The sequence below is a fragment of the Passer montanus genome, unplaced genomic scaffold, assembly GCF_014805655.1.
Source record: "Passer montanus isolate IOZ18808 unplaced genomic scaffold, ASM1480565v1 scaffold15, whole genome shotgun sequence".
NCBI lineage: Eukaryota > Metazoa > Chordata > Aves > Passeriformes > Passeridae > Passer > Passer montanus.
In genome coordinates this window covers 9694149-9720832 of record NW_024362051.1, presented here as the reverse complement: position 1 = coordinate 9720832, position 26684 = coordinate 9694149, and the positions used below count along the sequence as shown (strand labels likewise).

At 42.0% G+C, this 26684-nt stretch overlaps 1 protein-coding gene across 2 annotated transcripts in view; it reads right to left on the bottom strand.

Annotated features, from left to right (window-relative positions):
* The window catches only part of GALNT10 (polypeptide N-acetylgalactosaminyltransferase 10), a 75615-nt gene that overhangs the window by 34733 nt on the left and 14198 nt on the right, over positions 1-26684 (bottom strand). For both annotated transcript variants that reach the window (XM_039701536.1, XM_039701535.1), the window contains exons 2-3: positions 2931-3033; positions 1962-2100 (exon numbers count right to left, since the gene is read on the bottom strand). In XM_039701536.1, coding sequence (XP_039557470.1) covers positions 1962-2100; positions 2931-3033 — 242 coding nt within the window. The remainder of the gene's footprint in view (positions 1-1961; positions 2101-2930; positions 3034-26684) is intronic.

Here is a 26684-nt window from a genome sequence, read left to right as displayed (position 1 = left end):
TACTGTATCTACAATTGCTTTACAAGACCTGCAAAATTAGTATTTAATATTAAAAACCCTAGAGGAGCTTAAAGGAACTGTTATCAGGGGAAGACATGACTGTTGAAACAAACAATTGTATGTGTGCACCAGGCAGATCCAATACATGCTGTGCCCCAGCTCCCCGAGTCCCACAATTAACAGAAAGCAGAGGTGACACACTGTGTGGTGTATTAAAGTCCACACAAACCATCTCACACATCAGCTGTTGGGGAGAAAACCAGCTTTGGCCCCAAAGCTTAGGGCAAGGCAGATGATGCATTTTTCCCCAGCACATCTCACACTCCTCACTGCATCTAACAGGCTCTAAAACACAGCTCCCTTCTTTCTGGAATACTCTTTATGGACTTGTAACTTTATAGCTAGGTCTCAGCCGAACTTTGTTATAAACTGCCCTTTTCAACCTCTCCAGTAACACAAACCATACCATTTAATGTGCATATTTTTTAATGGGCACAGAGAATGCACAGCAGATCCTTCCAGTCATGAATTCCTTCTCTGCACACCCCACTATGGGTAACCCTGCTCCCTGCCCAGCTAATCCCAGCACCCATTAGGCACATGCTGTTTATCCACTCCTCAAGGCCCCCACAGTCACAGTTTGCTCTGCTGGAGGAAAGGATTTGTCAAGCAACAACCAAACCACTGTAGCAGCACCATTAATCACAGCTTAGAGTCATTGGTGTCCCTTCACTTATGACACTTCACTTATTAATTTTATCTGGAGCTGGAGTTAGAAATTTCACATTTCACAAATAGCAAAATTAGCAACACTGAGTTGGCAATTTCAGGAAACATTGGAGCATGTGAGGTAACACATTAAACCCTCAGATGAATATCAGATAATGCCAGTATTTTGTTAAGTTCCCAGAGCCCAAGGCAGACCCTGTGAATGGAGGCCAGGTGGAATTTAGATTAGCAAACTCAAACTGTATTTCCTAAAACTTGAGCATGGGCTGATCCACACACATCTTCAGTTACCTGATTTATCTCTATGTTTAAACATTTCAGCTGCAAGCCTAAAATATTTATGGAGCTACACTCACTACTTTTTTATGTGTTTATATTGAGAAGGGTGTCAAGCCAGTATATTTGATTAGTTTGGTGTGACAGCTGAAGAGGTAATATATCAATTGTGCAGTTAACAAATTATAAAACCTGACTTCTGGAACTTGTATCTTGTGAATAAAGTAGATGTTGAATTCAGATTTACTAAAATGTGATAAATACAGCTTTACACAAAAGAATGTTAGATTCATATATCTAACAATGCTTTCAGACTAAGAACCTCACAAACAGTATTTAAAAACCTCTCAGCTTTGTATAGACAAGGTCTACGTCCTAACTGATGCACTTTTACAAGAGAAAAACTTCTGGCTTAACCAAAATCCAGTTCAACACCATCTTACAGTATATTGTCCAAAACTAGATGACCCCTAAAGTCAGTATTCAATTGGAACTTATTTCTACTTGTAAACCCTGATGAGGCTGCTTTTATGAGGAAGATGTCCACAAAAATAATCCATAAACCTGGTAAAACTCTTCATACATAGTTGAGTGAAGCTACTCACATCTTTTTCTGCTCCTGAGTATTCAATGGTCATTTCCAGCTAGTGGCCAACATAAGTAGAATCTCTGGGTTACATTAAAGATTTCTTCTGAGCAGGGTTGTAAGTTTGTGGTAATTTAAAGTCTTTTGAAATCAAAAAACAATTTTTCCCCCAGATTTGATCTCTTCTATTTCCCACTAAAATTACTTTACACTGTCCTTTATTAAGGAAATACCAGGAGCCAGCTGTACAAAGATTGGATTTTATGAACAAAGGTACAAGAGACCATCATAAAAAAGAACACATTCCTGTAGAGGTGGTAATTTAGGGCTTGCAAAGCTTCACTCCTAGAAATGCAAACTGTATACTCACTTTGGATGCCTGATGTCTGGAAGGGAACGATTCAGAGAAATTTTATCACTCACAAAGATATTAAAGCCATTTTCCCTGTATGCCTGGTCCACTCGCTCTGCATCAGTCATTGGGTAAGGTTTTCCCTGTTCTCCATTTCCTGTGGATAGACAGAAAGCAAATACAGATCATTGCTGCTAATTAGTGCTTAACGGGCCAGAAACTAATCCATATAGCAGAAAAAAAGAGCATCTTATAGTCCTTTGAACATTACTTTATGAGTTTTGTACTCTGTGTCATTTAGCACCAGGTCAACCATGCCAATTTAACAATTTTATCTGATAAGCAGTTTTGCTACAAACCACTCGGCTGTGCAAATCCAAGGTAAAAGTCTTCCTCCTAACACCAGAAACAGATGAAGGGTTTTGGCAATGCTGTGGAAGACCTACAGAATGCCTTTTGTTTCACAGTGGGAAGAATCCATGTGGTTTGAATATCTCAGCACTGTTGGAATTCTCAGCACAGATGGATTTGTGCTCCTGCACTGAGGGGCAGAGCCCTTGCAAACACATCAGTGTAAAGCTGTGGCATTCAAAATGGGCCTTATTTGCAATGCAAGACAAACCCCAGATTATGGAATGGACTTGCATGAATGTTACAGAACATTCTTCTTATTCTTCCTTTCTCGATTTCCCATTTTTGGGAGAGGGGGCTAGGTTTTTTAAAAATCAATTTTCCACCTGTCATAAAACCACCAAGTTTTAAGTGTTACATTTGCACCTCAAAATAGTTATTGTGGAGTTGAGGAAAAAGGAATTTAATTTGGATTAACACAGTTAAAATATTAACAGATGAATTGGCTTTAATGCTGCATCACGTCAAGAACATCACCTTGACCCTAAAGCTGAACATGTTGTTCTACACTCAGCCTACCAAATAAAATCAAAGCTACAATTTGTATTAAAACATTTTTATAGCAATCTTACATACCTACACGCTCAGAGTCCCTCCTTATGGCTTCTTTGTTATGCCAGTCCTTTTTCCTTTGTCCATCAGCAAAGTAAAGGTCTTTCTTTTGCCTCACGTATGGTGCCTTTTAAACAAAAAATTGGATATATAATAAATACACAACAAATGAAACCCTTCCTCAGCAGCCTCCCCTTCCTGTAAGAGGAAATTAAACATCTCCCTTAAGGTAAGATCATCACAAGCAAGTGGCTTTTAGCCTGAAAGGGGTGAGGGAGAAAGTGAGTTTTGCTTGTCTCAGAACTTTATCTGTGTCTGTTAAGTGATATTTTTCCAGGCACCATCACATATGCAGAACATTATTTCTTAATCAGAGAATCTATTAAAAACTCCCATTTTCATTTTGAAAACATCCAATACATCTTACAGCCTTTTTGTTAATTAAATAGGATGTATTGGGAGACCTATTGCAGGATCATTATTAATGAGATGCTACCACACCTGAATAAAATCAAAATAAGATTTAAAAGGTCATTTATTAAGACTCTTGCTGCTGAACCCAATTAGAGATTCTATTTCATTATGTTCTTCCCGAAATTCAAGCCACGGGTGCTTTGAAAACAAGTGAGCAAATGAAGATCCCCAGTAATCCAACATCTCCAGCTCACCTCTGACTGCACAGGATGGAGACTCACATTTGCTGAAGGAAGAGGAGTCATGAGAGGCACTGCAAAAGCCTTATTGATTCACATCATGCAGGGGAAGGCAAGTGCAGCCCCAGAGCAGCTGAGCTGGTGAAAAACCACACACTCCTGTCATGCAAGGGCTCACCTCGACTCACCAAACATAAATATCAAACTAATTTGCTTAACCTGCCTTGTGGTTTTCCAGCTGTCCCATTAAACACCATGGTTCTCCTGTGGATTCCTGCCTGGTGATAATGCCACCCTTTCGAATCATTCCCACTAAATAACCCACACTACAGCACACTGCCATCCTGTAAAATTTTGCCTCTGTTTTACAAGAACAATTCTTTGCCAGGCCAGCTCACTGACCAGTCTCCTCCTCTGCCAGGAAAAGTCCTGGAAAGCTCTCACAGGCCAGAGCATCTCCTTGCCAGGAGAGTTTTGCCAACTTTCTGAGCACTAGCCTTCTGCACAAGTATCATTATGGGCACAGGAACAACTGGCAGGTCTGAAATCTCTGTATTTTAGGTCTCTTGTCTCTTGTTTATAGTGTTCTGGACTGAACGCACACACCAGGAGAATCACTGACAATGCCACTGTCCCTCCTGCCATTTGCTGGGATTAAACATGTGAAAATCCCTTCAAAGCAGTTGCTGTGGAAACCCCCCCCAGCACTGCAGAGGAGAGCATGGCCAGAGTGTCCAGGGACTGCATCCAGAAGGAAGAACACACATTGCAACTCTGAACCTCACAACACCCACTGTGCTTGTGGGAGCCCAGCACCCCAAGGCAAACCCAAACAAGGCGAGCAGGGAATTGAGGCAACCTGGAGAAAAAGAGGAAAACTCAGACCCACCAGCAAACAGACATCCAATCTGTCTAACAGAGCATTGCTAAATCCCATCTCTTTCTGGGACTTGGGCATCTTAAAACTAGAACTGCAGAGGCACCTCCCTTCCCTCTGAACACATCCATGGAAAACACCTGTCCACTGCTGCAGGTACCCATGGGGATGGCTCTGTGTGCTGCTTTTGGCTGGGCAGAGTTATTAATTTTCTCCACATGATATGGTGTGGGGCTGTGACTTGGCTTTGTGCTGGAAAGTGCTGATAAAACAAGGATGTTTTTGTTGCTGCTGGGCAGGGCTTACCCAGAGTCAAGGTTTTTTTGCTTTGCCCTCAGAGAGGAAGGTGGCGGTGCATGGGAAGTTGGGAGGGGACACAGGACAGCTGACCCCAGGGACATCCCAGACCATGTGGTGTCACCTTCACATAAAGCTGGGGGAAGGAGGGGGGAAGCAGGGTTTTTGGAGTGATGACATTTATCTTCCCTGCTTTCCTGGGATAGGCTGAACACCTGCCTGCCCGTGGTAAGTGGGGAATGGATTCCCTGGTTTGTTTTGCTTTGTGGGGTTTTTGCTTTACTTTTTCAACTCTTTATTTCAACCCATGAGTTTTCTCACTTGTAACTCTGCCAGTTCTCATCCCCACCCCACGGCGGGGGTGAGCTGCCAGCTGGGACACAACCACAACACATTCCTTCTGAAACACACTGAAATGCACATGGGATGGATCTGGAGCTGTCCTCCACAACAGCCCCCGGGAGAGAGGTTTGAAATACACCCCAAAGGATTCACACCAACGTCTCCAGAACCCTCTGAGGGAGGCCACAGCACTGGGCTGGGTGAGGAGGAGCATCTCTCACCATTACAGAGCTGTCCCACCACAGCAGCAGCCTAAAAGCCATTAAAAAGCTTTGCAGCCATCCCTGCTCAGCGTGCGCAGCCCCAAGCTCCAGGCTGGACTGATCCTTGTGTTTGTGTGCTCAGTGTAGGATAATGTGTGCAGGGAAGTAAATCTTCTGCACAGCTTCAAGCCATTCTTCAGAGGGGTCAGCAATGTGCATGTAAACATCCTCAGAGCAAGCAACAACCTAATGCAAGCAATTTAAACCCTGAGATAGAGGGAAAGCAGGCAGCAGCACACCATCCTCCAGGGCTGCTAAAATAAAGGAAAACAAAAACAGAAAAAAAACCCACAGAGACTGCCACTGCACTACCCACTGCACCAACCAGGCAGATGGACAGTAGAAAGTCAAGCACACAGATGTATTTCTCTCACTCACAGAAAAATTTACACACAAAAGCATCTGTGTGCTGGGTTAAGCTAACCCTGTCAGGGCCACACATGTCAGTAATTTGTACCCTTTTAGCATGAAGGAAAACTATGAAGCACACACATCAGTTATTCAGACCTTTCTGAACTGCAGTGTGGGACTTCAGAGGTGCACAGAGTGAGAGTTATTGATCCTGAAGTGCTGGGAACAGGCTCTGCACAGCTCTCACTCTGGAGACTTACAAAGATCAACACTTCTTCATGTTGGCACTGACAAAATGAAATGAGGACTGTGCAGGGTGAGTCATTATCAGCTCCTCTGCCTGCACAGCTCATGATGCTTCTGCCCTGTACAGCTGGCACCAAACTGTCCTATTCACACAGGACAAAACATGAACCTCTGCTGGATCAGCATAAACTCCAAGTGGCTTTTAGAATCCTGAAGGGCAGACACAATTCCAGGTCATGGCAGACATGCTGCATTCTGCAGCTTTTTTTGGTCTTGGGCAGAGAAGTTACCTTAGTTCATCCAACACTGGAGTCCTCCATTACATTTAAGTCAGCTTGGGTAAATGTTAAGAGGTTACAATATTCCTTAGTGTATCCCTTGCAAGCAAACATACAATGCTTACACTGGTTTTGCAGGTCACTGTTAAAACACCATAACTGAAAAGTCTGCTGTGAGTCACTGACAAGTTGTGTCAACAGTGTCTAAACATTAATTTTGAAGTGACTTGCAGTGCTAGAAAAGGAGTATCAGTGTCTTTGCCTCGGTGACCTTGCCAGCCCTCACCATCCACACAGCCCTGGAGGGAAGGTGCAGCTGCAGCAGCCAGATCAGCATCCTCTTTCTGGTTAAAAACCCCACTTTCAACACCAACTTCATTTCAGCAGACCACCAAAAAAAGTCAGTGTGAACTATAAAACACTTGCCTTCCCCTTCCTTGACTGCAGTCATCTCATGCCATCACTCTTAGCAGAGCTGTGTGTAAGGTTGCAGGCACGATGCCACCAAGGGCAGAGGGAGGATGTGCACAAATGTCCTCAAAGTCCCTGTCACGGGGAAGATGGGCAGGTTGCTGACACTGATGTGATTTTGGAAGTTCTTTTCATTCTTTCTTGCTTCCCGCCCCACCACCCTCTTTGTAAAAGATGTCTGAGGCTCCAGAAATCCAGACACAGCATACAGGGACCAGAATGTTGCTTTTTTTAGTGGTTTCCTTCAGGGATGCTGCATGGGATTTGACTCAATTATGCAAATTACATAACTTGATGATACTCCTTCAACAAATGCTCTAGACTGTGATATCAGAGCAATCTGCAAAACACAGCAACTTTCCTAGGACTGATTTTTGCTTTAACTCTTAAACAAGCATCTCATTTATGGGAGTTATGTCATACATGTAATGCTGTATTTCATCTCCATTTACACTCTCATCCTAATTTCTCATCAACTCTAACTGCATAGCAGGAGGTAGAACATTTTTGTCCAAACCCTCCACCACATCCTCCCTTTATGTGCATTTTATCTGTGGAATGCAGTGACCATTGTTTGAACATTGGAGCTGTCAATTCTGAATGGTCAGGGTAAATTCACATTATGGATGTGGACTTCTATCCCTATAAAAGAGGTCAGCAATTTTCACTTCTGCTCTGTGTCAATTTCCCATTTTGCAAAAATATTGCTGTTTTTTTAAATAGTCAATTGTAAACATCATGTAAAAAGCAGATTTTAAAGCGTGAAGGTTTCATTATGATCATCTAGTCAGGCTATATAAGTGCACCAACAATTGAATTCCATCCAGTCACTCCTCCAACAAGCCCATAAGTTCTGTTTCAGCTCAAGCACATTTTCCTTCCCTTAAGAACTGGAAGTTGTTTACCACTAAGGAGTGATTACTTCTCCAGCAATATCTTAAACTGTTCTCCTGCCTGTTTCCAGCTTTCATTTTTTAAAAACTGAAAATGAACTAAAGTAGAACGGCATATTAAGCAATACATTGAAAATGGATTTAGACAGATTGCTGTAAATAAGCCCCTTCTGTTGTCTACCACACTGTTACTTAACACGCAGCCAAAGCAATTGATCAGCGTTCAAACGCCAAATGCACAAAAACAGAATTTTAATTTTTTGTTTAATCACTATTTAGTGCGCCTGGCTGCAGCCAAAATAAAAAAAGAAAAGAAGTGTGGATCGAGACATAAGCCAAGAGTTTTCTACACATGAGGAAAAGAGATTTGCTGAAGCATTTCTGTTAACCATAATGCTGTACAGATCTCAAACCCTCTTCCAACATTTGTTTTGCTGATTTATTATTTTCTTTCAAACCAAAGAGCTATAATCAGACCCATGATTTTTGGGGACAGTGTCAAACAGGGCATCTGCTTCACTCCAGACCTCTTCATTTAACCCAGCACCTCAGCAAGTCTGTCTTGCACTTATATCCTCCAAGAAGATGTAGAAGATGCCAAAATAATTCAAGAAAAATAAGAGGGAAAGGGAAAGCAGCAAATAAGAACCATTCCTCTGTTTATTAAAGGAACTTGCAGCCTGAGGTGAACTCGGTGGAGCACTCAAGAGCACACACCTGGGAACAACCCAGTTGTCACATTCTGTGACATGGCAGAGCACAAAGAGAAAACATCTACAGACAGATTCTTTCCATTCTTCCAAAACCTGCAGTACCTGAGGTGTTTCAGGAAGCAAAATGAGAGGGAAGCCAGATCCAGGAGGAATCCTCCCTCTCACTGCAGCAAACTCAGGTTTTAATGATCATGGGGCCATCCATGCCAAATGTAAGGAACCCTTTAATAAATAAATAGATAGCAAGTGTTATTGCACCACGAAGAAAGTAAATTCTCTTTTTGGTTTGTCAGAGCTCCATCAGCAAGTGTTGAACAACAAACTGGTACAGCACTTACAGCACAGACTCCATCCTTTTTACTGGCAGGAAAACAGCTGAGACTTTCAGATGAGCTAATGAAAAATAAAAATATCACCAGCATCAGCTGGAGGCTGCTCCTGGGTCAGGAAGCTGAGCACAACCTCAGTCAATCACAGCTTCTCATTTACTGGAACAGGAGGCAGCACACTACTGGAAAAAAAGGCTGCTAAAAGCCTGTTGTGTGATCTACCCAAGTGTTTTCAAAAGGTTAATTTTTGAAGCTATTTCAGTCCATAAAAAATTTAAAAGGTACATTAACATAATTCATACCTTCAACATTTCAGGAACTATTATAAGGCAACGCAGGACTAAATGGTACCCCATCATGGAGAATTTTTAAGTGCTTTCAAAGACAAAAAAGCCAAGTTCATCTTCACAGCTTGTTGGGACTCACATCCAAGCAACAGGTTTGAACCAGACCTGAATTTTTCCTGCAGAATGCTATACCTTGGCCATCATTTTCTTTCCCACCTGTAACATCAGTAATACTGAAATTCATATTTCTGCTTTGCTTTTGAGGAGGCCAAGCTTTGGAGCATGGAAATATCCTGATTCCTTCAGCAGTAGAGCCCCAGATCACTGTGGGCACTCCTGGATCAGTCCTTACCCCATGTCAGAGAATGAAACCACAGCTGGACCAGAACAGCTGAAGGGATCAGTGCAGAAAGGCACAAAGCAGAGCCTTTGTGCAGGGACATTTGGGAGTTGTAGAGCTATTAAAGAATATGTTCCTTGCAGAACACCAGCTCCTCAGTGGATGGGACAGCCTGCTGCTTTCAGCTGACTCTGCTTTTTAATGCAGTAAGTTTTTTGGATCAAGTGTTAGAACAGTACTTGTTTGAGATTAAAACAGCCTGCTGCTTTCAGCTGACTCTGCTTTTTAATGCAGTAAGTTTTTTTGGATCAAGTGCTAGAACAGTACTTGTTTAAAATTAAACTCCCCCCTCCCTTTAAATTCCTTCAGTTAACAAGTTTTATTCAACATCAACTGCTGAAAATCCCTTAAAAAAATTCATCTTGCAAAAAGTCCTGGATCATCAGTGGATTAAAGTCTGCAGACATCAGCTGAGGACAGTGACACAACATCCAGCTTAGTCATCCATCTCTGCCAAACACCTCACACTTTGTTCTTTGCTTACCTTTAGATATAATATTATAGTTTTGTGATGTCTGCTGTTCTGAACTCACTGTTTGACTAATTCAGCCCAGGCCTGCAGAGGCACAGCACCTTCTAAGGTCAGCACAGAGCACCAAGCAGCATTCCCCTCCCTGAATTTAAGCACATCTTGTATAGCACAGCAGTTTCAGTCTCAGACTTTGCTTTCAGCTGTCAAAACCCCAGCTGGCCTAGTTTTAGAATTCATTTGCCCACAACAGCTTTTTTCATCTTTTCTGCTCACTAGAACGTTTACAGCCCTTTCCATCTACAGAACTGCTCCACCTCCCACTCTGAGCCTGTCTCAGGAATCTGCTGAACACTGTGGAATAAGCTCCTGCAGGCATTTAGCTGGGCTAAACCACCTTGTTTTCCCCTCAAGCAATAGGGACATTTCTTTCACCTTGCTCTAAGATACAGCAACACCCTATAAAATTCCCAAAGAGTATCTCATGCCCTGGCTGGCCTCTGGTTGATGGAGACAATCCCCTCCTCACCTCGCCTGAGGTACAACAGCAGGAGGGGCTCGGACAACAAACACACAAAATTAAGATGCAGACAAAAGTAACTTCTCAATTGCCATTCCAAATAAGATCAGAGCTCCCACCCCTCCACCTTCCCTTTCTGCTGGAAACATAAAACTAGATGAGCTCTCCCAAGGAACCAGGGCACATTTAGTGTTTTATCACACGTCCAAGAGCTGGTTTTGGACTGCAACTCCTGGCAGAAGCTTCGGGCATAAAATCCAGAGAGAAGCACTTTGCACAGAATCTAGTGCTAGCTGGAGCTGTCTTAAACACAGCCTTACGTTCACAGAAGGAGGGAGCAAGCTGGTGTGGAGATCAGTTTGAGAACTGACCACTGGAAGCAGAACCTGGCACATGTCTGCAGATACCCACATGCATTTAACTCAGCTGAACAGCCCACAAGGTGTACTGGCTTCCCACAAGGGCAAACTCTGGAGCACTGTTTCTGAAATCGGACTTTCCAGTAAGACTTACAGATTATGCTGCATATGCAAAAATAGGCAAATAATCAGTATTTAGTAAAAATGCAGGACAGAAAACCTATTAATTCCATCATTTTGGTGAATTCCCTGTACTCGAGCTATAAACTCCAGACCAGATTAGAGGAATGTTAAGCCAATCAAGGACTGCTCAGACGAACACAACTTCCAAATATTTTATACACGAGCATAGAAGCACACCGTGTATAATATTAGCAGGAATCTCATTAAAAATACATCAAAATGAGCATCCTGAATATCCTCAAGACAGAAATACTACACAGAGGTGAAATTCCCAGCACTCAACCAATACAAGATGACAGCTCAGGTGGTGCTGCACATAGGTGGACCTATGTGGACACGCTGCAGCCAAACGTGTGACTGCAAATTTGACTTGTTCAGTTTACAGGAAAAAATATACAGCATTTATAACTCTTTGAATGATAAAACGTGGTAAATTGCGCCTTGCATTCAGTAGAATCCACCTGACTGTGTCCTTGGGAAACCCTGCTATAAGTCCTGGTATAAACTGGCACAATTGGTATGAAAACAGAAATCAAATTATTAAAAAAAAAAGAAAAATAAAAAAAAAAAGAAGATAAGGGTGCTTATGCTCCAGTAATCTTTGAATCAAGGACAGGACAAAATTTAGCTGCTAGACATTCAAAAGAGTTCTAAGTACTTTCCACAGAGAGAGACATTTCAAGAGAAAAACACTTAAATTTTGGGCACTTACCAATGTGCAAAGTATACTACCAGGACAGTCTGCACTTTGTGATAAAGGCACAAGCGAGACTGCACTAGAACATGTTTTCTGAGGTAAGATGAGCGAGGCAGTTTGAAAGCTTGCCAACAGTTATAGTTCATAATAGTAAACAGAAACGCTCAGGATTTTGCCCAAAAAAGCAGGCAGAGCACCATAAGGCATCCATAAGCCTGAGAGAGCTGCTGCAGTCTGCAACAGCTGACAGTGTAGATCAGATATTTACCTTTCCTCATGGAAAATGGGCTGCTGCCAAACTTACACAAACAAAATTCAAGGGCACATTATGGAGGGTTTGATGCCTGGTGAGGGGCAAAGATTTGTCAGCAAGCACAGTACACTGGCTTCAGAAAGGTTAATACTGCTCTTCTGAAATCTCCAAAAAGGTAAAAAAAAGACCCAATGTTCAGCGCTATGGAAAAATATATTCAAGCCATACAAAACCTACGTGACAGATATGACTCAAAAACTGGAATAGGAACTGTAGCTGCCACGTTGTTGTGTGCCAGGTACTGAGAATGTGTTTTATGTCAGCACAGTGCTTCCCACAGCAAGCTGCATATCATGCTTAGAAACTGTTTCTTCCCTGAATTTTGAAAGCTACTACGAAAAAAAAAATAAAATCTGTATTTTAGGTTTTTTCATTGAGCCTTGACCCATCATTAGGAGTTACACATAAAATTAATGAAGTATCTCTAGCCAGATATTTGAGAGGAGGCACAATCTGACTGTGGAAGAGTCAGACCCAAAACCAGAGCATGGCAGAACATTCATGAACAGCATCCACCAACAGAGGAATGATCCCCAGACCTGCTCTGCCAGCTCACCTCGCTCAGCAGAGCACGACTGCAGCTTAACCCTAAACTGTCCCTGGAAATGCAGGCAGCTGGCACAATAAATACTCAGCCAAAAGGATTTTAGGGAGAACTTAAGGCATCAAGAGGCCTACGGATATTTTCAGAGTGAACTCCTCCCCCATTTATCTCTAGGAACAATTAGCCTGCCTACATAACCACATATCTTGAACCAAACAGTTCCTGCTAATGCCAACAAAGCAAAAAGAACCACAAACATTTTTCTGTTTGATTCTCCACTCTTCAGGCAGTACCTTCAGAGCTGACACTGCTCACTTGCCTTGCAGACATGGGGAAATCAACAACCACTTTGACAGCTTAAGTTTATTGAAAAAAAAAGATTTTTTTTCCCTAAACTATTACTATTACTTCAGGTGGTGCTCCAAAACAGGTTTGCTGCCTGATTCCCACCAACAGCATCACTCTCAGCACAGCTTTTTCTTAGCAGCAATGCAGCAAAACCACAATTTTCTGGCTTTCATCAACAGAATACTCCTATTTCCCTTTTAGCTATTTAAAGATTTTAAAGTGAATCCCTTACCACCTTCCTGGCAAACTTGATGCTTCTTGACAGTGTTATATTAAATGTTAAACTGAAAACATCAGCACTGAAAAGAAACATTAAACAGGGCTCTTCTTCCCAAGGAGTTATTTAACTGTTGCTCACCCAGTAAACGCACAAAATTCCCAAATTCTCAAAGATCAGAGTTATTGCACAAAAATCCCAAATTCAGTCATCAACCTCTTCTAGGAGACCAGGTCACCACTGATGGGTGGCAAAAATGATGGAGGGAACACACATATCACACAATTCTGGACTAAAAAACCCACCAGGAACCACTCAGGGTAGGTTATCACATGGACAAGTGCTCAGCACCTTAAAAATAACTTGCATTTAGAGAAATGTTCAGAGGCCTCTCAGCAGTTAAAAGCTGAGGTGCCAAGCACACGTACCCAGCGAGGGAGAGCGTCTGGCACCCTCTCCCCAGGGAAAGCTGGCAGAGCTCCCTGCAGCACTCCTGTTCTGGGCACCGTGTGTGCATCATCTCCTCACGCTTCCCAAGTTTCATACTCCTCTCCCGAGCAAGCTGCTCACGAGGCTTCACTCCATCCCTTTCAAACACTGCAGGGAATTAGGAATATCACAAATCTTTATGCCAGCCCAAGGCTGAACTGTCCACGTCTGCACCCTGGGGCGAGGTGAGGCTGAGTCAAGGCCAGGAAAGGATCAAGTCCCTTCTAGAGATGCCCTCCAGTAGTGACCACTGAGCCTGGTTTGGGTGGAAAAACAAATTCATTTGGTCTGGGAAGAAGCTGGTTGACAGTGTTAGGCTGCCTGTGGAAGGCAGATAGTATTTCCAATAACTGAAAGATGCTGAACACTTCTGGGGAATTGAGGAAGAGCAGGGCTGGGGATGCAGACACCAAAACATTGTATATGGCTAAAAGGTGACAAATCACTTTTGGATGTCATCTTAAAAGTGACAAACTGCTGCTAACTACAGCAGTGTCAGGATTAAAAGGGAAGAAACAAGCAGACCAGGCAGACAGGAGAGAAAAGAGAGGTGTCACTCAGTGATGTAAAACTGAGCATGCTGAGTCTTGTTATTGTTAATATCCAAACTGGAATTCACTTAAATCTAATCAAAACTTACACATTCTGATGCAAACATTCAGGTCATGTGTCAAAACAATCTTTGCCAGGATCTTTCTAGAGCCTGTAAAATTATCTATCGATTTCAATACTGGAATGGAAAACAGGCTTGTTAAATCTGCTGATGTCGCTAACTGGAGAATGGGATTAAAATTCAAAAGCAGTCCTGGCCGCAGAAAAAAGCATCAAAAATTTAGGATACAATTCAAAGGGTAAAGAAGACATCAGCTTCACAAATGTGAGACCTCAATGATTTTTTTTATGCAGCTGTTCAGCAGCTGTTCTATCATCATGACTGTATGGAGCTCTGTCCTGCTGTTTGAAAAAAGCTAATTTCATCCTGAGATATTTACAAAAACATCACACGCAGAAAAATGCAAAATAATGGATGCTGATGAGGGCAGAGATGACTGGGCAGAAAAGGAAAGGCACGCATTACAAATAGCCCTCACACTTTTCCACACAGCTGCAAAGAAAAGGCCAAGACATGAAATTAGAAGTACCACACATGGAATTATGAAGAGAGAGAAATTAATATATTCCATCCTGGGCCAAGAGGCAATTCGACTTTGAGGAGTTTCATTTCACCACAAGGATCTTAAGGGAGCTCTTTCCCTTGAGAATACACTGAATTCCTGAAATTTTACATGTCCACTTCCTGGATAGAGTTATAGCAGCAAATATCCTCATAAGCACCCTTTAGGCATCACATTAAAATATACCACAATATTTTCTATTTTCCTAGATCTATTCTAGCTCCTATAGCACAGTAGAACTGAATTCCAGAGAAGCTGAATTATTTAGAGCATTTACTGTCCTTCAGGGTCATTACAAGAGCATAGAAGTTAGCCCTATGATAAAATATAAATTTTCTTCTCTACGGCATAGTCTGACCTCGCTGTAATGAAGCTCCATGGGACTGAGAAAAATTGCTATACAGCAGGACATTCTCTGAAATACAGTTTTTGTAGCTTCTCATACCAGAATAAAGAAGCACCCAATTTGACTAGAATGTGTTATATCTGGTATTTTTATGAGTCTTGCTCCATATTGAAAGAATACTGCTAAAGCACTGACAAAAAGGGGGGAAAAAATCAATAAAGAAATAAAATGCATGGTTATACATGAGATGCAGCAGATAATGACAGCTACAAACCCCTTAGATTTGCTTAGGTGTCTGTTCTACCAAGTCTCATTAAACAGGAAAAAAGAATTAAGTTCCCACTGCTGGGACTGTTTCAGAGAGGGCAGGCTATTAGCAGGTCGTGTTACAGAGGGCCTGACTAATTCATTGTGTGTTCATCTCTCTGGAGTCCTCTGAAAATTTATGGTGTAACACCTCATGGCAAAAACAGCACTGGCAAAACAATGCTGGCTGCTCAGCTCACACAGGGAGCTCCACTTCAGCTCTTTGGAGGAACTCTGAAGGTGAATGTCTGTTCAGCCTTGTACAGAGCAGCATAAACTATTTTAAAGCCTCCTTTTAATGGGGACAGGGAGTGAGACACAACTTGTATCCTAGATTTTGTGTGTTCCCTGGACTCAAGGACAGTTGTTCTGGAAGTATTCAGGCAATGCTCAGATGTTCCTTTTAAGAGCCACATTCATTGGCTTTCAGCACAGACAAGGATAACTCTGCTGAAAGGGGTTATGGTTAATGCTGCTCTGCACAATGGGAATGAAGGAAGAAGGGTCACTGCCCTCTGGAGAACGATGTCCTACAGAAAAGCAATGGGAAGATCATGGGTGTAACACACAGCATTTTAAAGACATTTTCAGAACAGCCTTTGTGACACTGGCAATTTTTTCCCTCCCTGAAGCAGCACAGATGTCTTGAAAATGGAGCCCTGCAAGCCTTAAGCAATTCCAACTGTGGTGTGCAGAGAGGAGAGGCTCCCTCTGCTCTGACGTTTGTCTGCACTCACAGTTAACCTCAGTCAGACTTTCTCAATTCTGTGACGTGGTGAGCTGCAATCAAACTGAACTGCTTTAACAAAAACTTCATCTCCTTCAAGCTCTGTGGTTTTTAAATGCTCTGCCAGACTTGCACATCTGTTGAGTGAGGAAGTGACCTTGCAGGAGAGTAAGGAGGCTGAAGAAGCTGCTGGGAACAAAGAGATGCAATTACTGATGATGAACTGGTCTTATTACCATAGAAGACTGAAGTTCAAGTCTTGATCTGTGTCATCAGTGAAGAATCAATCTGGTTAATTTTGCCAATAGCCATTCTTCGGAAACCATTTTTCATTACTGCCCAAGAAAGAGCTCTGACCTGAGGAGTGAGAGCATTAACCAGAGCATTTTGGGGCACCCAACACTGCCTGAGAGCTGCTGCCCTTCAGACCCATCTCCTGACCACAGAAAGCTTCCACAGAGATCCCTTTTGCTTGTGACAACAGCCTGTTTCACACACACTTCATGCAGAGAATCTTAAAAACCCTGCCAATGCTGGAATACTATTAAATATTAATTTAAGACTGAGAAAATGGGCATGGGCTTCATTCCTCTCTTCTTGCAAGTCAAAAAATAGCTTTCCATTCAAGAATGATTTTGAAGAAACTATACTACATATACACATGTAGCAACACAGCCTATCATAAGTTTTTATCAAAAGTGACAAGCTCATGGCATGAATATTACAATGTCTTAAAACCTTTCAGCACAAAAGAACAACTAAAAAGTCCTGAATGACTTTGCTCAGGAGATGGACATCATGTGTGCTCCAGCTGACCTTACTAATGATCATTCAAGCTTCAAATCTGCTACTAAAGTCTCCGTTGTAAGCAATTATTTGCTTCTGTGCAAAAATGTTCATTTCATGCTCTGTAAACACATCTCCTTGTGAAAGACCAGCCTGCCCATAAAGATTGCTTCTGACAGCCTGCTGACCATGTCCTGCAGTAAGTGCCTGGAGCATCTCTTGGAGGCAGAAACATCTGTTCTCCCCTCCCAGGGAAGAGAACATGTTTACAGGTGAGCCATGTACAGTGACCTTGACAAAAGGCAGCTGGAAAGTGCTGGCACTTAAGTAACTTGACACTGTAAAATTGAAGACAGAAGCTTTCAAGTAGCTGTAATAATTTGTCATAGCATTTAATCAACTAACCTCTTGTGGAAAACATCCCCTGTGCAGTGCTGCTCTCAGGGTAAGGATTCATGGATGAGACAGGCTGTGGTAAGAAAGATGGCTTTAAGTGAAGGTGGGACTGCAGCAGTACAGGTGCTTGTCAAGCTTCAGGGGAAAAAAGCACCACACTGGTTACCAAAACTAGCACTAGTCAGCAGGCAGATTATTTAGCCCAAACCACAGGCAGCCACACCTAATCCTGTGAGCAGTCTCTCCCCATGAGATCATGAAACCTGATGCTAAATGGCAAGTGTGTTTTGCCCAGGAACATTACTCTGAATCCCAAATTCATTACATAACAGTGCCAGTTTTGGGTGTCAGCACATGCAAGATCACTGGGAGACAAGCTACATATTTTAAGGTAATATAAAAAAGAAATAAAAAAATAAAAGAAAAGCAACTGCCTTCCCAAAACACAAGTGAAATGTTAGATGTGGAAGTTGCTACCTTTCATAGAAAGGCAAGAGAATCATAAATATGCCAGACATTTAATGCATGGAAACAAGTCAACTTTGAATAATTTTATGCTATTAAGAGATGCACACTGAATATGGACCCAGATCACTTCATAATTCATATCTAACACATACTAAAAGTCAGCCTTGGCATTTCACAGCAAGATGCCAACCAGAGTGGTCTTCAGACGCATCTAAATTCACTCCACCACGCAGACAGAGCAAGGAAACACTTTCACCCCTCCTCAGTATCTACCTCAGAGAGAAGTGCCACTTCTCTCTCAGTATTTCTTCACAGATGACTTCAACCAGACCTACTTTCCCATGCCTCATGTTACAAAACACTCCAGAGGCCACACATAAAGTGAACTAGTCTTTTTTATTTCCAAGAACAGCTTCTGAAACTTGAAGTAAGCAAAGAGACATCGAGATTTTAGTGTCTACATGATGCTTCCAGATTAGGAAATATTTATGTATTTCCATAAATTTACCACTGTGCAAAGAGGCAAGACAAGTTCACCATCCCAAAAAGCCTAAGCCAGAGCAGTTGACTATTATGAATTATAAAAGCAAAAAGCTCAGATAAATGTCTATGTTTCAGTAATCCCATTTAGGACAGCTGCTCAGAAGAGCCTAAATAGGACTGGATTTTCACAAATTACATTAACAGGAGGGAGGACCATAACATTACTGTAATGATGAGATGTCAATCTTGCCAAAAAGTAAAAAGGAAGATTCATGCAATTCAGTGGAATTAGTGTCCAATTTGCATAACAAAACAAAATTCAAGCCTGCTCTGTACTTTCAAGTAAAGCTAATCTTAGATTGATAAGTCCTGACACTTTTGTCCATGGTCTGAAGTAAATCCTTGCAAATGCCTTGAAGGGGTGAGACCAACAGACTTTTTACTCTACACAGCTGAGCAAAACCAGTTTGCTGAAGTACACTGCTGTTCTACACTCATCATCTTCGGAAGCAGAGCTCAGTTTAAAGGCTTTTTTCTTGTCTCAAATCCAGCTTTTCTCATCGATCTGGCTGCAGTAAGTCCCCATCCAGGGCCGTACCAGCACAGTGGAGGGGAAAGTAAACTGGAAGATGGGGGCAAGATCATCAAATTGCCTCTATTACTGAGACAAGCCCTGTCAAAGTCCTCCTTAAAAGGCCCTGGATACTGGACACTTATTTTTCAGGCAGCTGAGCACATTCAGGCAATTAATTTATTATTCTTCCTGCCATCTCTACCCACACGAAAAAAGCAAAACTCTTTCAGACTTCCTTATACAGGAACATGTATAGTCTCCACCTCCCTCTAACTTTTAGGCTTATCAAACCAAAGAGGTTAAAAACCTTTTCAAGCAGAAAGCTGCTTCTGTCAAAAGAGAAGGGAAACCTCAGTGCCAGCCTTAAAGGAATCAATAAATAATTATTAGTAGGTGAGAAATTCCACACATTTGTCTGTTTAGTACACCTATTTTAACATCTCCAAACATTTGAATCTAATTAGTTGCTGCAATTTAAGCCACCTTCCCTATAGAGAACTCTAAACAGGCACTTGCTTTAGTTTCTAGAACTGCATCAAGCCTGTGTTAACATTTTTAATCTCAGTGACAGTCAAAGAAGAGCCTGATTAAACAACAACTCCACAGTAACACTGTTCTATTTAATCTTCTTTGCAAGCTTCAGAAAGACCTTTGCATAAAAAAACCCCAACAAAACAAACAAACAACAACAAAAAAACCCAAACCAAAATAAAAAACAACCACAACACAACCAAAAAAACAAACCCAAAACACCAAAACCAGCCCAATGCTCATGTAGTTATAAAAGCTTTCATCACTTAATCCTCTATCCTCTGTAAGAACCCTCCTGACTGTCTGGAACTCCTGCAGCAGCTCTCACTGCAGTAAGCTGAACATTTCCTCCAAGAGGGGGAAAGTCTGAAGAAACTACAGTACATGATGAGTGACATGGGAAAATCAAATACTTTAACCTCCAAAATACCTTTAAATGCATTTTTTCAGAAGCAAGTTATTTCAAACAAGCCAAGATATTCCACTCAGACCACAGAGAGGAGAAACCACCCCAAATTCCTTCAAGTTAAATGGAAGCCAACTTTCTGCTAGATTCCATCAAAGGTAGGATCATTTTCTTTTCCTTAAGAAGATGCAAGCCAAAGTTCATAGCTTCTATGGATTTCAGAGTATTCAGATCAATCTTCTGAGAGCTGCACAAAAATACTGTGTGCTTTTGACTGATGTTTCAGAAAATGAACTGTGGGTTGTCTTTTAATCTGGAATGTGAGGGATTCAGGCTCCACACGCAGTGGAGAAAAGGGACCTCTCAGCATAATTATGTTGAGACAGCTGCAGCTGAGGGGCACATACTAGCTTTGAGATTCTTTTTCTGATGGAGTTGTGGCATGACACCAGAGCAAGCTCAAGAGATGGTGGAAATATCCTGGGTGATTGGAGGAAGAAACTTCTTTGTGGCTCAGGTGAGCAACCACTAAGAAAATATTCATATTATGAACATCAACCTTCAATGTATAAACTTTCTTAGTAATGATTTGTAAGCCAAAGAAAAATGTCCAACTCAACACATGCAACTAGTAGCTCTGGACTCTGAACTCAGTGCAAGTTCTCCTCCTTGCCAAGGATTTTATACATACATTCTGTGATTTTCCAGAGGCACCACACAACTGGCAAGTATCAAACCAAACCTCTGTCTGAATGTTTCATTTGTTATAGCATGTTGATACAAAGACCCATTTTATGCTCCTGTACAAACAGAATCAGACATGAAAACTTCTCCTCTTTGCCAGGCACCAGAGAGAGCCTTTGTTCAGCTGGACAAGAATTCAGTGTAACCAGTTCATACTTAAAAACCAGCGTGCAGCAGCCAATGTTCACCATCCCAGAGCATGGAGAGATTTGCTGGGGGGATTATATCTAAGCAGTTTTAAACACTAATGTGAAATAGCAAAATCCAAATCATTAGACCTGCATTTGCTGGGCTCTGCTCCCACCCAGGGCACGGTGCCATGTCCCTCCCAGCAAAGCATGCAGGTCCCTGCTCCAGCACTTACCCATTGATGCTTCCAGCCCTAATCTGCTCTTGGAATTGCTCCCCAGTGCCAGGCAGACTCCAGGGATTCCAGTGAGCACAAGCTGGCTTATATTTAAACCAGACCAAAGCTGGAGCAAGGCTCTTTAGGGGTAACACAGACAGGCAAGGAGATTCCCTTTGGTCACCCTGTGTGGTACAAACTAAATGCATCATTAACCTTTTATACACATAAGTACATACCATGTTCTGAAATACCTTTTTACCAAAACGGCTCTCACACACACACAAAAAGAAAAAGTTATTGATAACACTTCAGCAATCCCCATTTTCCTTTAAAACTCCACAAAGATTTTTGGCAAGACTCCCAACAAAATTTCAAGGACCACCATTACTTGGTGAACTGCTAACATACGAACAAGCCCTATCAGACGTAGTGCCTATTTAGCACATCCCTGCCAGAAGAGGTATTTCTACTGCCCAGTTTTCAGCCTTCAGTCACTGAGCCTGTCCCCTCAGGACACCTCCTTCCCCCCCTGTTGACCTGAGAACTCTGAGAGCTGCATATGGAATCACATAGTAATGAGGTGTCTACAGCAAAGCACAGATATTTTCCCACTCTCTCCCAGGGTATGGAAAAATGAATGTGGATGGTTTATGCAGCGATGAATCAAGCTGTCTGAATTTTGCAAGTCAAGGACATCAGATGCAATTCCCATGTCAATATTCATATGGTCCCTTTTCCCCCAGAAAGCCACACATCTGATACAGAAGCAACGTTTTGTATCCCATATATATGTGAAAATGTCCTTCTGGGTGATTCAAAGGATTCAAAGCTATGCAGAAAAGACAAAAAGCACAAAAAAACTTTAGTTAAAACTATTTAATCTTGAACAGAGTAAGTGAAATATCACAAGTTTTCATAAGAGGGCCATTCTCAGCTCACAGATGCACAAAACACATTTCCATATGCTTCAGTAAATACTTCCTTTTTTTTTTTTTTGCCTTAATGCTGAATAGCTGTACACCTGTTAAAAATTCCAGGTCAGCATTTAGTTATATGTTAAGGTACCTTTCCAAGTGTCCACCTTCTAGTATTAGCAGTAGAGAGCCAGTAAATAACACCATGCAAAGCCATCTGTGGCAATATTTGTTCCAGTCTCCATGTGTGTCTTGACTAACATCTGTGCCTGTCTCACAAAAGAATGTTTTCAGCTAGCAAATCCCCCTGAGAAAGGCAGAAAGTAAATTTTCTTGATTCAGACACTGAACATTTAATTCCTAAAACTTTATTTTCAACATTTCCTCAGCATACAGTGTATGTAATATTTAGAGCTGCTGGCTTCCAGGAGACATTTGTCAGAGCCCATTTAGAAGCGATAACATCTAAAACATCTGCAGCTGGTTATAATGCATCAGGAAAATAAAGTTGTCTGGCCTTAGCACCGTGCCCGTGTTTAAAGGGGAAAAAAAAATCAAAACCATATGTCTGCTCTTAGTTTGGTCTCAAGTGATCCATATTTCATAAGGTAAGTTACCATTAATTTTTAAACTCCTATGAATTGAATTCTACTAATTGGACTTCTTGGGTTTTTATAAAAATGCTTTAAAAACCAACCCCTTAAAATTCCCCAAATCCAGCTGGTTTTGATTGTACCAGTCAAACATCCATAATCTTTCTGGTAAGAGGAGTAAGCTCCAGAAGTTATCATAAAAGTGCCATGGTTAAAATACCTCCTTTGGCTTCTCCCCCAGAAATAAGTTTCCTGCAATTGTTTTATTCAGCTTATCGCCATTATGGGTGCACAAAATGACATCCCTTCCCAAGTAATTTACATTGTGGGTTTTAAATTTAAACTTCATCTCAAATAAATAGTGGCTTACTGCTTCAAAAGAAGTACATGAGAGCAGGGATTTTAAATCAGTCAGGAACTCAGTGTTGACCCAGGTCTTCCATTCCCTCTGAATGAAAGCCATTCAAACAAGGTGATAGGATTTTCCTGCTGCCAAGGTTCTTGAGCTGCTGCTCCCATGGCCCTAAACAGGCACTCCTGAATGTAAAGGTTCAAGCCAGCTTAAACAACTTGTGCTACAGATAGGCAAAAATGTTCAATTTAAATAGCAAATGTTCAGCACAATTTTGTGGCCTCAACATCACTAAGGACACTCCACCAGCCAGATCCAGACCAAGAGCACTGGGAGAGTGATGTACTGCAAATGGAAAATCCTCAAAACACACAACTTGTGCTCCAGACTGCAGTGAGGTGGTTGAAAAACTATGTGAACCGTCCCCAAAAACTCCATCTTCCCAATAATTGTTGTTTTGTGGGTCAGAGAGCACCAACTGTTCACACAGCCATGATGCTGCCTTGTCTTTTAAATGCAAGCAGCTCTAAACTTCATTTTACCTCTGCTGCCCTGAAGAAAGCACCTCTCACAAACCAGGCACATCTGCAAAACACTCTGAAAACCAGAGCAGGAACAGAGGAGCAAGGCTTGTGCTAAAAACCTGACCTCTCCGGGCAAGATGTTTGACAAAGGAATTATCTGGCACAATGATAGAAGAGGCTGAGCACAACGTATTTGGAGTTCATACCTCCTGTGAAACTTAAGGGAGATAAACAGCCCTGTCAAACTTTGTTATCTTAGGAAAAGAAACATTTTCTCAGTGCCACGGATTAATGCACTCACTGCCTAGACTCTGATCTCAGTGCAAAGTTTGTAAGAGCTGCCTCCCATCCTTCTTTCAGAACACAAAAGACATTTAAGATTTGTCTTCTGCTCCCACGTGCTCCATAGATGCAGTTTCCCAGTGATGCTTTTGCTGACTGACCCCTCAGCAGGCTTTCCCATTACTTCACAGTAATTGCACAGCAAACATGGACACAGTCATCCATTCCCACTGCTGAACGTTTAATAAGGAAAGATAATTGCACAGCTTTTGGTACACCAGAAGACTGCAGAGCAAACAGAAAACAATTAACATTTCACTTATTGTAAAAGATTTTGGGATGATGTACATGACAACAGTGCTCTCTATAACCACACATTTGCTTTCAGGCCAAGTTCTAACCTGAAATGCTCTTCCAAATTCCAGTCAGAACTGGAACATCAACTTTATCAGCTCTTTCACAGCTACTCATGGGTCCCGGCAAAAGCAACATAAACTGACAAGGTTCTCATTCTTTTTTTTTTTAACCTTTTGCAACTTCATAGAGCTGAGCAGCAAAATGCCAAAGCCAACTGCAAGCTCAGGAAGGCACCTGTGCACTGACTTTACCTGGGAACCAGCAGTCAAGGTTTCCCAACACTGGCTGAGTCAAGGGGACACTGGTTATCATCTTCCTGCAGAAGTTAACTACACTAGCCAGGAAGAGGTGACAACTCCACTAAAGCTGTTCCAAAATAATCTATGCAGAACTTGGATTTGCAAAGGAAGCAGAACCAGAGCTCTCTTACAAACATGTATTTTAATACTTCACTTTACTGCTACAGAAATCCATTTCCCTCTAATGCACAGCCTTTTCAGTTTGATACACAGAATATTTCTGGTTGCAGTGTGCCTTTAAAACACTAAAAGCCTGATTAAAACCCAGAACAACAGCACTCAATCCATGTCAGTACGTACATCCAAAGTCAGGACAGGGTTTGGCATTGAGGCTGTAACTGCTATTTTGGGGGCAGAGAACCAGCTCTTCTCACAGAGCCTGGCAGGGACAGACCCAGAACAGCTTCTCTGTGTTTGGCACTGTCACCTTCAGATCACCTCAGCAGCACACTGAAGGCTTGCAGCACCACAGCTGAGTGAACAAACTTGCCACACAGTGCAATTTTTCTGTATGATACAAAATCTATCATCTATGATCACCCAGTCTTTTAGAAGCAGACACAGCTTCTGCAAAACAAAACAAAAGCATTTTAGATGGCTTTTAGTCCATTGTCTTATGCTGCACTACCTGCCCTGACATACCCAGGGATTTTACAAGTGCCCTCCTAGGCACATTTATTTGCTTCCATTACTGCTGAAGAACCACAATTACACAATTGCAAAATCCTAAAGAGTGACTCAATAGCAGTGTCAGTTCACAAAAAGGCAAACTACTGCAAAAAGCCCTAACCATTTGTTTATTTGAACTTATCTGCAACCCACAAGCAGCACAATATTACTTTGTAACTCATAACAGGCAGTAGATCAACTCTGAAAGGAATGTACAGTCAGCTTTCTAAAGACTTCTACAAAATGCCTGGAACATTTTAATAACTTAATTCTGACTTAGAGAAATCTTTAATTAACACAGCATTTAGAAAGCATTTTCAGAACAATCTGGAATCCTGTGGAATGTGTTAAGGCCTCCAAGGAAGCCTGTTCTGCCTGAGCTGAGATCAGTCATGACTTGGAAAGCAGCAGTCAGAAGAAGGCAGCATCATCCAAACCTGAACACACAGTTTATGTGCTGTGTGGGTATCTGCCTCCAGGATCCCCCCTGCCACTCTTCTATCACTTCATTTGAGGAATTTGCCCTGCTTTTTCCACAAAGATGGCATTACCCAAATCACAGCCATACAGGACTTGACTTACAAGAATTAACTGCTGCTTACTTTTGCACCAGCAAGCCACTGCTAATCCATGCTCCAGCAAAAAAGCAAGTGAATTAGGTCAAGGGAGCTTAAGTGTTGCACAGCACCTTATATCCACAGCTCAGACAGCACCTCCACCCACGAGCAAGAGCAGACAACAGTAAGTCAAGTCCAGATGGCCAAAGGGTCTTTGTCTGGACACCAATGAACTTTCATTTACTCTTTAAAGAAGGCTTATGTCTTGAACTGACTTATCAAGTACTTATTTAGAAGAGATTATACCCTGCTGGATGCTGTTTTGTAACTTCTTTCAACTATAACCTTTCCAAAGTACAGCCAGTCCCCTTCTAGCAAAAGAAATATTGATAGAATTAGATGGAGCAGCAAAGCTACAGCAGAGACACCTTTCTCTTTCTGAAAGCTGCCCATCCAACCCATGCCACTGTTTCTGGAAGGTGCCTTACACTGTAAGAGACCAAAACACCTCAGTGTTTACAGTTTGCTATACTTACACAAAAATGTTTACACCACAGACATTTCCTTTCAAGCTGCAGACCTGCAGAGCAATTCTGACACATGAAAGCAAGAGAGGGGACACACAACCATCACCTCAGAGTGCTGCTTTAGTGCAGCCACCATCACCTGCACACTGATCTGCTGCGCCAGAACCCAGATCCCACCCTGGAGCTGGGTGGGAGCCTTGGGAGCTAATACTCAACCCCACAGACTTGAAACATCCCCCTTGCTGACTCCACAGTGAAAAAACTAAAGCCACTCAGGCAATTCCATTAACACAGATCAGGAGTTATGTCAAGCACTGTGTCAGATCCACAGGATGCCAGCTTCTAGCACACAGCCCATCAGCTTTCCTAGAGTTAGTGCCAAGTGTTTGCCCATCACAGCCCACTCTGTTGGCTGGGTTTGGGATTAGGATGCTGCCTGAGGAGCAGATGAAGAAAGGGACGTTTCTAAATCCCTCTGGAAAGCTGTTCTGCAGTATGTTTGCTAAAGAGCCTGTTTGATGCTTCCACTGTTCTGGCTGCAGATGACAGAAATCTCTGACACACTTGCCATGGATCCCCAAGCCATTCTGCAGACCAGCAAGGAGGGAATTTTCATAACAAACTGAAGCCAAGATTACTTTGAACCACAAAGGACACTTAAAACTCAAGGAGCTTCAAGAAAATAGGTGGTATCTTTGCAACTGCTGCCTCTCCCTCCCTGCTTTTTCAAGTATTTCTTAATCTTAAGATCTTTTGGAGGAGGTACACTGTTACACAAAGAGTTCAGCCTCATTAGGTACTAAGCAGAATTGCTAAAGTCAACATTAAATGCATAAACCCAGACATGCAATTAAAACCTCGGATTACATTTCAT